This window comes from Ictalurus punctatus, chromosome 6, assembly GCF_001660625.3.
Source record: "Ictalurus punctatus breed USDA103 chromosome 6, Coco_2.0, whole genome shotgun sequence".
NCBI classification, from domain to species: Eukaryota; Metazoa; Chordata; class Actinopteri; order Siluriformes; family Ictaluridae; genus Ictalurus; species Ictalurus punctatus.
The window spans coordinates 15,567,891-15,581,471 of NC_030421.2; the positions used below are offsets into that span (position 1 = coordinate 15,567,891).

Sequence of the window (13,581 nt, forward strand, 5' to 3'; positions counted from 1 at the left end):
GGGCAAAGTCTGAAACGTTGACCATTGGTTTGATCAAGCTTCACACCAACTGAATGGCTTTTGAATGAACCCTGTAAGAATATGAAGATGGATGGTTTTTTCCCATTTATTTACACATTACACAGATATGAAACTTTGATGCAAAACAAAAAGTAATGTCACACATTCTCTCTTTTATTTAAACATTTTTAATATACATCATATTCACACTGTAGACTATTTACAGAATAAAACAAGTGGCACAAGTTAACGACTTTTTTTTTGCAGGGGTACTTAGGAGGAAAAAAAAAAAAGATAAATATAAATGTCAACATCTTTAGAAATGTTAAATTGTGTATTTAGTAGCTTCTATGACCCTCTCTGTTAAAAAGTGCTGTCCTTTTCAGCAAGGCGCGAGAGATTTATTCATGTATATATATATAGATATATATTTATTTATTTCTGAAAAAAAAAAAAAAATCTACACCAAAACCTGAATCATTTGCTGGGTTTGTTTCTAACTGGACATTCAACAACAGCATAGCAATTGGTCCTGAAACCTGCTTCCAAACATGACCATTTCATACTATACATACAAACAAAGTGGACAAATGCAAAGCAGAGATAGTGGGGAGTTCAAAGAAACAGATTGAGATGCAGCATCCTGAACCGGGCAAGTGAACCAGAGGTGTGCAAGGGACTAGTTTTAAAAAACTGCTCCCATTCACAGAAAGTTTTACCAATCCTGCCGGCTCCCACAAATAGCTTTTTCAATCCCACCTGCGACTACAGAAAGTCTGATCAATCCCACCCACTAATGCAGAAAGTTTGACTGATCCCTCACACTCTCACAAAAAATTTGACCAATCCCTCCCACTCTCGCAGAAAGCTTTATCAATCCTTCCCACTGCTCAAGAACGTTAGACCAATCCTGCCCACTAATGCAGAACTGTTTATTCAATCCCACCCCCTCCCACAGAAGGTTTTATCAATCTCACTTGTAGAAATCTTAACTAATCCCTCTGGCTTCTGCAGAAAGTTTCACCAATTCTGCCCGTTCAGTCAGAGGGTTTGACTAATCCTGCTCGGTCCCACAGAAGGTCTGATCAAGCCCATCCGCTCCCAGATAAAGTTTGACCAATCCCGCCAGATCCCGCACAGAGTTTTACCAATCCCACTTACTTACACAGCAAGTCTGATTAATCCTGCTCAACGCTGCAGAAGGTTTCAATCCCACCCTGCGTGATCTAATAAACGCGGTCTTTCTTTGTCCGGCAACTCCTGCTATTTTTCTGTTGGGTCCCTCCTAGTCCGGGTGCACACCTGTGGTATGACTTGACCGGTGGGACATGGGCTCGTTTAACAGGTAAAACACAGAAAACAGACTGTTCATGTATAAAGCATATTCTGTCTGAAAGAGGAAGTCTCAGGAAGGCTGAGGAAACAGGAGAGACACTGGACCATAAAGGTCACGTGCCAATCCTGAACCAGACACTGTGCTAATTCAGTTGAATGCCTAAGGCTAGACTCAATAAGACCTGAACACAGCGCGCGCGCACGCACGCACGCACGCACGCACGCACGCACGCACACACGCACACACGCACACACGCACACACGCACACACACACACACACACACACACACACACACACACACACACACACACACACACACACACACACACAGAGAAAACAAAGCAGACAGATTCTTCACAAGCTGCACATTGCGTGGAAATGCAGCGTTAACAGAGCAGAGTCTGTTCACACACACACACACACACACACACGGTCACACTCATTCTCTCCCCGTGTTTGTGAGTGCAGTGTTGGGTAGTCACGATCACACTGATCTCTCCGCTGTGGCCACGTATGGAGTCAGATGCTGTGTTGCATATGCACTAGAGCGCCATCCACTGAGTCACGATATCAGCACACGGCAACATGTGACCTCACAGCTTCAGACAGGAAGTGATCAGACCAGCCACTGATACACCTCTCATGAACAAGTGCACCACACACACACAGTTTATTTCATCCTGTTTACGCACTAATACGCGTATGTGCACAATGTGGTCTGTTTACCACACAGACATTTCCTGTACCTCTGCGCTTGTTTGACCTTTGATCTAGCATTTAACGCATCGAGGCACACTTGTATGTACACAGAATTTTTGTTTCCCGAATCTAAAACGCGTCTAAAAATCAGCATTAAGCAGAAAGTCCACTGAACCTTTCATGGAGCATAAACTCTTCATCGGCTTAAAAGCTTATTTTGAGGACATTTTCTGGCAACTCCTCACGAGCATCTGTGATCATTCTTTTTAAAGTACGGTTAGATACACATCTCAAATAAGAGAAAAGTCATGGTTAGGGGTCCCACAATAATAGTCAACAGAAGCTTATCCATAACAAGCCAATTTTTTTATAAGTCTTGACCGGAGACTGTCTTGTCCTTACTGCTCTGAGATCAGTAATCACGGCTAGCTGTACTGTTTAGGCAACTTGAAGAGGCACAAATGGAAACAGCCATACATGCCCATGTCACCACACAACCACACACACACACACACACACACACACACACACACACACACAAACTCTCCAGACCAACAGTAGTCTTTATACACTTGTTAAGACAGCTTTATGTGTTAAGATTTTAAAACATATGAGTGATGTGTACTAAACGAGACATGACCCCTGTCCAGATGCACCATCGGATTCGAGAGGAGAGTTGCAAATGGCAAGCACAGTCGCTTAGGATTACAGAGAGGAGGAGGATAACAAGCTGCAGGTTTGTATCACGAAACAAAGTGCTCTAGGTTTCCTGGCAACTGGGTGGATTTCAATAAAATCAAGGATGCTAATAAATAAAAAGCACTCATTACCTATGCTGAAAGAAAAAATGGGGGGGGGGGGGGGGGGGCATGTGATTTCAGATAACAAGCCATTGTCCTCATCAGGAGCATGAATTCATTTTTGTTGACTGGACAGGGTGGGAGAGTGAAACTAAAACATGGTAAATATCACTATTAAAAGACAAATGCATTGTGTGGATAATTTGGATCAGCAAGGTAAGCACAATTATGTGTGTGTGTGTGTATATATATATATATATATATATATATATATATATATATATATATATATATATATATATATATATATATATAAAGAAACACACACTCATGGGCCTGCCCTTTTGTACTTACATATGGCTCCACAGCAATCTCAAATTTTTCATCAACAACATATATAAACCTTGAACACTCAAATTCTCTACGAGTACCAGCGTTTATTACATTTTTTTTTTCTTTTCCTTTTCTCCCCCATTTTCATGAAGCTTGGCAAATTGTTCAGTTGCCAGTGTAAAGTGCAATAGTGCTTTGTTTTTTTTAAAAAATGTCCTATGTATGATCCTGGCTCAAGAATGATTTTCTTCCAATGCGTCCACTCTGGGTCTTCACAGCGCTTTGAAAAAGTGTGCTTTATCTAAAATGATCTCACACTCTGAATGTGACCTAAAAGCGTGGTGATTTATCTCTCGTGCTCTACAAAGCATTAAAGCACCGTGTGACAGCAGAACGTCCACAAACATAACTGTCCGAATCGAATACTTTTTTTCTTTTCTTCCTGTAACATGCTGAGATAAATATCACACGTTAAAAAAAAACAAAAAAGAAATAATAATTTAAAAAAAAAGAAAGAAAACAAAATTGCACAACCTGAGACCCTTGTGTGATAAACCAGCGTTTTATTCAGCACACTTCTTCAAGGCCCTGCAGTGGTGCTATTTCTGGGGATCCGCCGGTGAAGCTTGGTGACTGCCCAGTTAGTTGTACAGCGTGGGCTTGGGTGGCATGGCCAGGCTCTCCGCGTACACCTTCAGAATGGCCTCACACACAAACTTGAACTGGCTCTGGAAAAAAAAAAAAAAAAAATTAAAAAAAAAAAATATATATATATATATATATATATATATATATATATATATATATATATATATATATATATATATATATATATATATATTATGTACAAAAAAATCATACATGAGGGAACTGGAGACATGCCACTGTGAGCATCTTAAGTGTGTTACGCTTGAGCTGATATGCATTAAGAAGGCACATGAATCTGCCAGTATCAAAAAATGAAAGGGGGAGGAAATGAAAACGACTGATGACTAATACAGTATGTTACAGTATTCGTGCAATTGTGTGAGCTGGTGCACTTTAAGTCTGGAATATCAGCTCTTTTCCTATTCCCATGTCTAATTAAATACCCTCCCCTGCTCCTAGCCTCTGGGCAGACAGCCTTCATTAAGGCATTGCATAGCATAACTAAATTAGCCCTGCTGCTGCTCCATTAACATACTCAGCCATATGCTCTTAGAGAAGTGGACTGAGTGGGCCCCGGCTGTGCATAACACAAGCCAAACTTATGTTAAGCAGAAGCTAAATTGAACAAAGATGTGCAAAACTGCTTTCTCATACTAGTATTTTTTGTGTAAAATGTATTTAACATCCAAAAAAGAAAACTCCAATCTATATTTCAGATTATGAAAGAGAGTACCCCCCCTCCCCCCACCTTCAACAGCTAAAGAACAGATGATTGAGAGGAGCTCCATAAGCAAAGGGTGACTGTGCAAAAGGGGACTCACAGGGGTCTGGATCATCATGGCCCGCTGGTCCCTCATGGTTCTCACGATGTCCAACGGATACACAGGCTGACTGCACTCCATTAGACACATTGCTGTCTCCATGGTGATGAGCACTCCCGTCCGGCCAATCCCAGCGCTGGCCAGAGAAAGAGAGAGAGAGAGAGAGAGAGAGAGAGAGAGAGAGAGAGAGAGAGAGAGAGAGAGAGAGAGAAAGGAGGGAGGGGCAGAGAGAGAGCGAGAGAGAGAGAGAGGAGAGAGGGGCGGAGAGAGACAGAGAGAGCGAGACAAAGAGATTAGAGATTTCTATTGAGCCACAGGACCTCTGTTTTGAGGACTGACAAAAATGGTAAAATCGTGGAAATCTGCCAAGAAGTCATTTTGTTACAATGTTAAACATGCAGCACAGAGCCAGAACTTCTTGAGACGACCTTCCACGACTACACTCTTAATTATTCTGCAGTACTTGATGCAGAATAATCAGCGTATGAATAATCGCTTCCTTTACCTGCAGTGGACAACCACCGGCTCGTCTTTTCTTGCTCTTTTACTCCGCACCAGTGCAACAAAGTCCAGGAAGTCAGTAGAGTCATCAGGCACGCCGTGGTCAGGCCAGGCCAAATACTGGATCTGAGTCAGTTCCCTGCTTTCCTCCGTCTGAAGCAACAATGATCAATAAACCACATTCTTTAAGAGATACAGGTCATGGAAAACAAACTGAATTTTACCATAAAATCAAGCCATATGACCGTAGTACATTAAAGGGCATTTGTGTACCCCAGTTTGTCAGTTTTTTTTGGGTTTTTTTACCTCTTCATGAGTGAGGGTCATGTCTCGAACCAAGAACGCAGAGTTTCCCTCCTCAGTTTGACAGGACACATGGAAACCACCGTAGGTGGCACTACCTGAGGGACTGGGCCAGTACTGATGACATTTCACCTGTACGAACAGAGCAGGGATTAGTTTACGACTCTGCTGAGTGGCTGTGTGGATAGTGGCTGGAAAAATGTAACCACTTCCTTCTTTATTTCTACAGAGGAGCAATATTTATAACTTAGTCCTCACTTGTCAATCACTGTGTATAATATTAGGACTCACACTACTGGCATTTATAGTCACCTCACAGGAAGCTGGCATATTCCATCCACAGGAAGGAGGTGAAAACCAGCTGGAACATTTACTGTAAATAACTGCGAAACTTTATAAACGGCTACTTATTAGGGGGCCAAGCACTGAAAGTGTATAGACACGCTATTAAAATTTTTGATTTTCTTCTTCTTCCTCTTATTATTATAATTATATTTTCCATTATAATGAGTCTTTATTGATCACATTCACAGTGAAATTCATTTCTACGCATATCCCAGCATGATACAGTGCCCCTGGAGCAGAAAGGGTTAAGGGCCAAAGAGTGGCAGCTTGGCAGTGCTTGGGCTTGAACCCCCAAACTTCCAATCAGTAACCCAGAGCCTTAACTGCCAAGCCATACTGCCCCTATTTTGATATGAGAGTATGGGAGCCCATAGAACAATTTGTACACTTTTTTTAATGAGATTTGGCACAGTGATAGAGGACATTCTTAGCTACCTACACACGAGTTTTGGTGTATGTTCCTCAAGCACTCTAGCGCCAACAACAGAGTAAATTTGGGCATACGTTTGCAATAATAACTCCTCAACACAACATCATAGAAACATTTCCCTCCGATTCGTTGGGTCATGGCCAGTTCAGCAAATACCATGATGTTCATTTCTGCCATATTGGATTTCCATGACTGATTGTTTTCCAATCATCACAAAATTTAGATGAGCATGAAAACACCAACAAAAACAAAATTTGTAACTCAGACATATTGTGACCTATTCAGACCAAAACTTCAAACGTGAGTAAAGAACCATGTCCTAAAGGAGTCCAATAAGTTTTGCCTAAATTCACCTCTACAGGAAGTTACAGTTCACAAATGAGTAAAACGGCTCCTAACTTTTAGCGATTCAATATAAGTTCATGATCCTTCTTTCTGATGATTATCCGGCAGGTGGTGTGCTTTCTTGATGTAACAAATTTGTGATTTATACAACAGCAAGCTGGCCATTTTGTATTTTAACAAAATCTTTTCCTAGAAACTGGCAGACCATGCTAAAAAATGTGTTTCTCAGATTTTTGAAATTTAACACTCATATATAATCTGTGAAACAAATTCAATAAATCACCAGACAGGAAGTGAAGCCTTATCTTAGAAACGGCTTGAATATTGCCGTTTGTATATCTCAATGGAAACAAGTACTGATGTTCTAAATAGCTTTTAGTCTTCCTCTGTCAGGTGGGGGCATGACGTGCTTGGTTCCTTAATTGCTCCTTGCATCTATATTCGTTTTTGTTGATGTTAACATTAAGTAATTAGAAGCAATAACCAGGTACGTATACCACATCACATTTTCCACTAACTAATCAATAATAATTAGTGGAAATTAATTAATAACTTTGACAAGTTGTGTGAGCAGTGCTATATATATATATATATATATATATATATATATATATATATACACACACATACACATACATACATACATACATACAGGTCAAAAAAGAAAGGTTTTGAAAATGGGAAAAATAATAATGCATTCTTAATAGTTTGTAGTTTTACAGTGACTGTGTTTTGACTGACATACTACACGTGCTCCAAAAAAAAAAAAAAAAAGTGTGGAATCATAATATGTATGCCCTTTTTTCATTTTAATGGATTAAAAGTAGAAAAAAAACCACACATTTTGAACATCAGAAGCAGAAATAAAACTGAGTGAGAACTGTGAATTACAGCGTCCATCTGAGAATGTGAGAATAACACACTCACCCGGCCTCTCTCCACTTGAGTGGTGAGCATGACCACCAAGGAAGAGCCCTGCTCCCATGTCATCTGCCAGAAGTCAGTGCATGTATTGGGCAAGGGCCCTTGGCAGGCGATATATCGATTGATAATACTGGAAGCTGGAATTTCCATCTGAAAAATTTCCCAATGAAAGAGACACTCAATAAACATGGTAACGTTTAAATCTTTAGATAACTAAGTAATAGCAAAACCGAAAAATAATAAAAACTCACATTGATGTAATTTGCGTTGATATAATCATCTGTGCCTTTCAATATGACGCGTGTGGCATCGTCTGAGGAATACATTACAAGCATGTAGTAAATATTAGCGTCCTAGCCATGACAGGATGTAACTGTCAGGATGTACAGATGATACTCACAAGGCGAGATGTCTCTGTAGCGGTTTTTGGGGATGTTCTGTGGTAACTTGGCACATGACATGGTCATACCAGGCCTTTTACGGTAGAGTTGCTAAAAATAAGTAAGTAAATAAATAAATAAATAAATAAATAATTTTTACGTCAATCAATGAAAATCCTTTAATCCCTGCATAACCACATGTGGTGGGACTGGAATACTCTAACCCTCCTGTGATCATTTAATTATGCATGAGAGTGGAATCATTTAACATGTGGAGCATTATATTTAACAAATATTGTTAGATCAATCTCAGGAGAGAACGACAGACATGTCTGACATGAGGTCTGTATGAGAAATAAGCCCTAAGGCCCTTTACAGCTCTTTTGATCAATACCAAACAGGTTTCTGTTTCCATTCAAGAGATCTTAATATTAGAAAATTGGAGCAGAGTTTTTGGACACTTTAATTAAATAAACTTAATTAAAAGCACCACGATTAGCATAGTCCCAGCCAGGGTGATAAAACACAGTCCTTTATAGAAACCGCGATGTTGCCAACTTTCCTTGTTGATTTTCTGCACAAACTCTTAGAATGTGTCTTTCTAATGATCATTACCATTAAAGGTTATTCATAAAAGTGTTCCAAATGACACTTCACTTTAGGCCTGTTTCATCTTTTTTTTCAGTCAAATGGTTCAGCCTTTTTATGTCTCCCAGCATCATCCCCATACCGATGTATACTTGTCTAAAATAAATTAATACAATTTATTTCGCATTAATTTTCGCAAATTAACCTCAAAATTTTCTCTTGTTTACCATGACAGAACACAAGGGAAGTGCATCAGTGCATCTTTCAAGCAGGAAAATCAAGTCGAGGAAAGAGCAATGACCAAAATATTACTAAATGTGAGATGGGGAAAGTGGGGGCGGGGTTTCAGTTAATATCGGATTTCAAAACATTTGCACAACTGTCACTCATTCCAGATTCATGTCCTTTTTATTTATTTATTTATTTTTAGATGCTTGAGTGATAATTTGTAGCAGCCTACTCTGATACGAAAAGACAGAGCTACTACGCAAAACGAGTGAAGCTTGCCAGGTTTGTATTTGGCTGGAACAAGCTTGCAATGTGAACACACAATCAAACAGGAAGTGATATTACAGTCTGTTTGATTAAAGACAGGAAGTAATAGGAAGTACTTCGAGATATGGTTACATCCGGGGAAACGCCTTGTTGCTGTGTATTTATGTAACTTCGAAGCTGGTTTAAAGCTTAAAACAACACTGAAAGTCTCTCAGGGATCTAGCATATTTACATAGTACAGCTCATTACTGAAACACTGGCATGTTCCCAATTTAATATTGCTTCCTTTAGTTTCCTTAAAACACACCGCTAGTTTCAAATGGCTTTGAAAGTTTACCCAAATATTTAATGAGTAATTTAACACTTAGAAAAAGGAAAACTTAATCTGACTTTCCATGATTTCTCAACTTCTATAATGCAAACACTGCACTGTAGTTTGCATAAATTGAAGCTTTACATTGAAGCATGAGCAAAATGTTAATATCTTACTTTTAGTATTCAACTAAAATTTGGTCCAGTTACATAAAGTTCCTTGCTTACAAAGACAAGTCCAGATAACTAACATGCTTGAACGATGACAACAATTACCTTTCAATGCTTAACAATTAGTGATTAATTCATGGCTATATACAGTGACCACCACTAATATTGGCACCCTGGTAAATATGAGCAAAGTAAACTGTGAAAAATTGTCTTTATTGTTTAACCTTTTGATAAAAAAAATTACAAAAATACTCTACTCTCGTGGATATCAAACAGTTGCAAACAAAACAGCTTTATCCAAAAAATATATCTTTGTTAAATATGTGTGCCACAGTTATTGGCACTCCTATGAATTCATATGAGAAAAACATATTTCAAGTCTATTCCCATTGATATTTAACATCTTTTTAGTACACCTGGGTGACTAGGAACAGGAAATTGTTCAACCATGAGGGAACAAATTCCCTTAGTCCTTCATAACAATGGGTAAGACCATGCAATATAGCTTTGATGTGCCACAGAAGGTTGTTGGGCTTCACAAAATGGGAAGTGGCTATAAGAAAATAGCACAAGCATTGAAAATACCCATTTCCACCATCAGGGCAATAATTAAGAAGTTCCAGTCAACTGGAAATGTTATGAATCAGCCTGGAATTGGACGTGTGTCTTTACTTTCTCAACCTACTGTTAAGAGGATGGTTCAAGTGTCCAAAAAATCTCCAAGGATCACAGCTGGAGAATTACAGAAGTTAGTTGATCCTTGGGGTCAGAAAGTCTCCAAAACTACAATCTGAAGTCACCTACATCATCACAAGGAAGGGTTTCAAGAAAAAAGTCTCTACTCTCATCCAAAAACAAACTCAAGCATCTTCAGTTTGCCAGACACTACTGGAACTTCAAATGGGATCGGGTTCTATGGTCAGATGAAACCAAAATAGATCTTTTTGGTAATAAACACCAGAGATGGTTTTGGCACACACAGAGAGGTAGCCATATGGAAAAGTACCTCATGCCCATGGTTAAATATGGTGGTGACTCTTTAATGCTTTGGGACTGTTTTCTACCAGACGACCTGGACATTTTGTTAGGATGCATGGCATAATGGACTCCATCAGATATCAAAACATATTAAATGAAAACCTGACTGCCTCTGCCAGAAAGCTTAAAATGTGCTGTGGTTGGATCTTCCAGCAGGACAATGATCCAAAACATCAAAATCAACACACAAATGGTTTATTGAGCACAAAATCAAGGTCCTACCATGGCCATCCCAGTCCCCTGACTTGAAACCCATAGAAAACCTGTGGGGTGAACTGAAGAGGAGAGTCCACCAGCATGGACCTCGCAATGTGAAGGATCTGGAGAGATTCTGTATGGAGGAACAGTCTCAGATCTCAGTATTCTCCAACCTCATCAGGCATTATAGGAGAAGACTCAGAAATGTTATCTGGGCAAAGTGTTGACTAAAAGGGTGCCAATAACTGTTGAACACCTATATTTAACAAATATATTTTTTGGATAAACCTGTGTTTTGTTTGCAATTGTTTGATATCCATGAGAGCAGAGTATTTTTGTGAATTCTTTTAACAAAAAGATCAAAAGGTTAAACAATAAAGACAATTTTTCACAGCCTTCTTTGCTCATATTTACCAAGGGTGCCAATATTAGTGGAAGGAACTCAATTTGAACTGATTCATGTTACCACTTTTAACACCATGGACTCCTATCAACCAACCAACCAACCAATTAATAATAAAAAATAAATAAAAAAAAACACATGAACTTGAAGTGGAGAATAAACAGATACCTCTCTGTCCACTCATCATTAAATATGCTGTTTCAGCCATCAAGAGAAAACAACAACAACAAATAAACAAAAACAAACAAACAAAAAAAAGAATGAAAGTCTGTGAAAACACTTTCCTCACTGACTCTACATACTGCCTTGAGGTAAATAATTTATATAAATTCATGAGATGAGAACCGCATCAGCTACAGAAGTTGAGCTGGTTCATGTTTTTAAAAAATAAACTTGCTGAACTATGGCCAATTTTTTTTTTAAAATAAGTTGATCTGTCCTACTACAGTATTATGTTAGGACTTGATTCAATCTGCTGAATTCCTGTGCTGGGTCTGGTAGTACACAACCCCTGATCTAGGTGACCAATAACCCCCCAGAGTTTCAAATATTTACACCTAGAGCTGAGCAGAGTTTTTTCTTTCACTGCAGGAAAAACAGAGGCCAAACTAGAGCTTAAAAAGAAAGTAAAGTAGTTAAATAACAACACGACCAAATACATCAGTGGTACTGATCAAGTATTGTCCATAAAAATCCAGTCAGTGACATTTGTGACCAAATTCATCCCTTAAGGACTCACGTCAAACTGAGCAAGCAGAGCTCCACTGCTCAGGCCTTCATTCAGCTGCTGCATGGAGTCTCTCCAGGCATTCTGATCCAGCTCTGATGGGTCTGAGGGTGATTTGGCTGGGATGTACTGGAAATCAGGCTCCATCTCCATCTTATCCTCCACCATATCATAGATTGCTAAAAATAAATAAATAAATAAATAAATAAATAAATAAATAAATAAGGAAGGAAGGAAGGGGGAAAAAACCCCACTCAGTTTGGACAAAATCTATTAATTTATATATTTCAATCACACCTGTACATTTTTAAAATAAAGATTCAACAAATGAATCAATAAGGAATTTCTCTAGAGCCATTAGAGAACAGTTGGCCCTGAGACAGACACATTGATAATTTGGCAATTTGATCCCAGTATTAAATTTATGGCCGCAGAATAAAAGCAAGTCTGCTATAAAAGGCGCAAATATACTGTTCTGAAAGAAGGTACTTTGTGGAGTTAAAGAGAACCATATAGTTCTTGCACAAGTTCCTGGTTTGTGTTTCCACCCCTCTACAGGAACCAAGAACATTAAGAAATGTGGAAACAAACCACAACAAATCAGAGCTAAACTGCATCAGAGCCCTTCTGCATCAAAAAGCAAGTTTGGAAAAATAACTTGCTGTTCTTCATTGCGTTTTTGTCCTAATTTGATAAAATGTAGCGTTTAAAACCGGGTGCATGTACAATTACACAGCCTTTCGAGTCACACACTACTGTGAATATTCTGACTTTCCACTTATTAGGGAAACACTTCACTTTGCTGGTTCTGCTAGACTGCTGAAGCAAGCTTTCGTAATCTCTTTTTTGCTAAATACAAGTTTTAAAAAGCCAGACAAGCGACTTAGTGACTAATCCTCTTCTATGTTCCTCATTCACAGATAAGTGCCTAGTCTGGTACTTTCAGAAACTTAAAAAAAAAAAAAAAAAAAACTCCTGAATATGTGGCCCAGGAACTAATATTGACCCTGGTTTCCCTGGTGGAAATGTGGATAAAAATCCTGAAACAGTTCATAGAGTGGAATGACACCTATGGTATAAATATACACTCACTGAGCACTTTATTAGGAACACTATACTAATACTAGGCAGGACCTCCATTTGCTGTCAAAACAGCCTCAGTTCTTCATGGCATGGATTCTACAAGACACTGGAAAAATTCCTTTGAGGTTCTGGTCCATGTTGGAATGATTGCATCACACAATTCCTGCAGATTTATCAGGTGCACTTTCATACATCTGTAAGGGATTACTAATTTTTACTCTGTAATAAGTTTGTTCTTGTTCATGTTCATCTGAGGATAACGCCTAAGAAGGCCATGTCATGTCACTGAGATCAGCACAGAATGTTTATCTGCTTACAGAGACACAAACATGTTCTTCTGTTCAAGGTTCGTCTGTCCAAGATCCTAAAACAAAGCCTGTTTGAACTGCCTCAAACTGCTTCTTATCGGTACACAGAATTATGTCATGCTCTGTGTTTCATATATATAGTAGTGGTCTAGTACAAAGGCTTCAGAGCGCTCTCATTATTCTATCCTGTATTATCCATCTTTCTGTAATAAACCTTTTTACCTTCAGAGAACGAGTCTGCGAGTATTGTCTTATTTCCACGACAATTTGGCATCTCCTGGCTGGGCTGCAGAAGTCTTTTCAGCTTTTCTGGACAACAAGCAAACCGGAGGATGCTCATGGAAAAAGGTTTCAACCTGAAGTCTGTATTGACGCAAATGCGGTTTGCCCTT

The 13,581-nt window shown here is 38.9% G+C and overlaps 1 protein-coding gene across 2 annotated transcripts in view; it reads right to left on the minus strand.

The window, feature by feature from the left end:
* Positions 1-153: 153 nt before the first annotated feature.
* The window catches only part of ptpn4a (protein tyrosine phosphatase non-receptor type 4a), an 81,679-nt gene continuing 68,251 nt past the window's right edge, over positions 154-13,581 (minus strand). For both annotated transcript variants that reach the window (XM_017469292.3, XM_017469290.3), the window contains exons 20-27: positions 11,811-11,977; positions 7,887-7,977; positions 7,738-7,799; positions 7,490-7,636; positions 5,446-5,574; positions 5,144-5,292; positions 4,639-4,774; positions 154-3,897 (exon numbers count right to left, since the gene is read on the minus strand). In XM_017469292.3, coding sequence (XP_017324781.1) covers positions 3,811-3,897; positions 4,639-4,774; positions 5,144-5,292; positions 5,446-5,574; positions 7,490-7,636; positions 7,738-7,799; positions 7,887-7,977; positions 11,811-11,977 — 968 coding nt within the window. In that variant the 3' untranslated portion in view covers positions 154-3,810. The remainder of the gene's footprint in view (positions 3,898-4,638; positions 4,775-5,143; positions 5,293-5,445; positions 5,575-7,489; positions 7,637-7,737; positions 7,800-7,886; positions 7,978-11,810; positions 11,978-13,581) is intronic.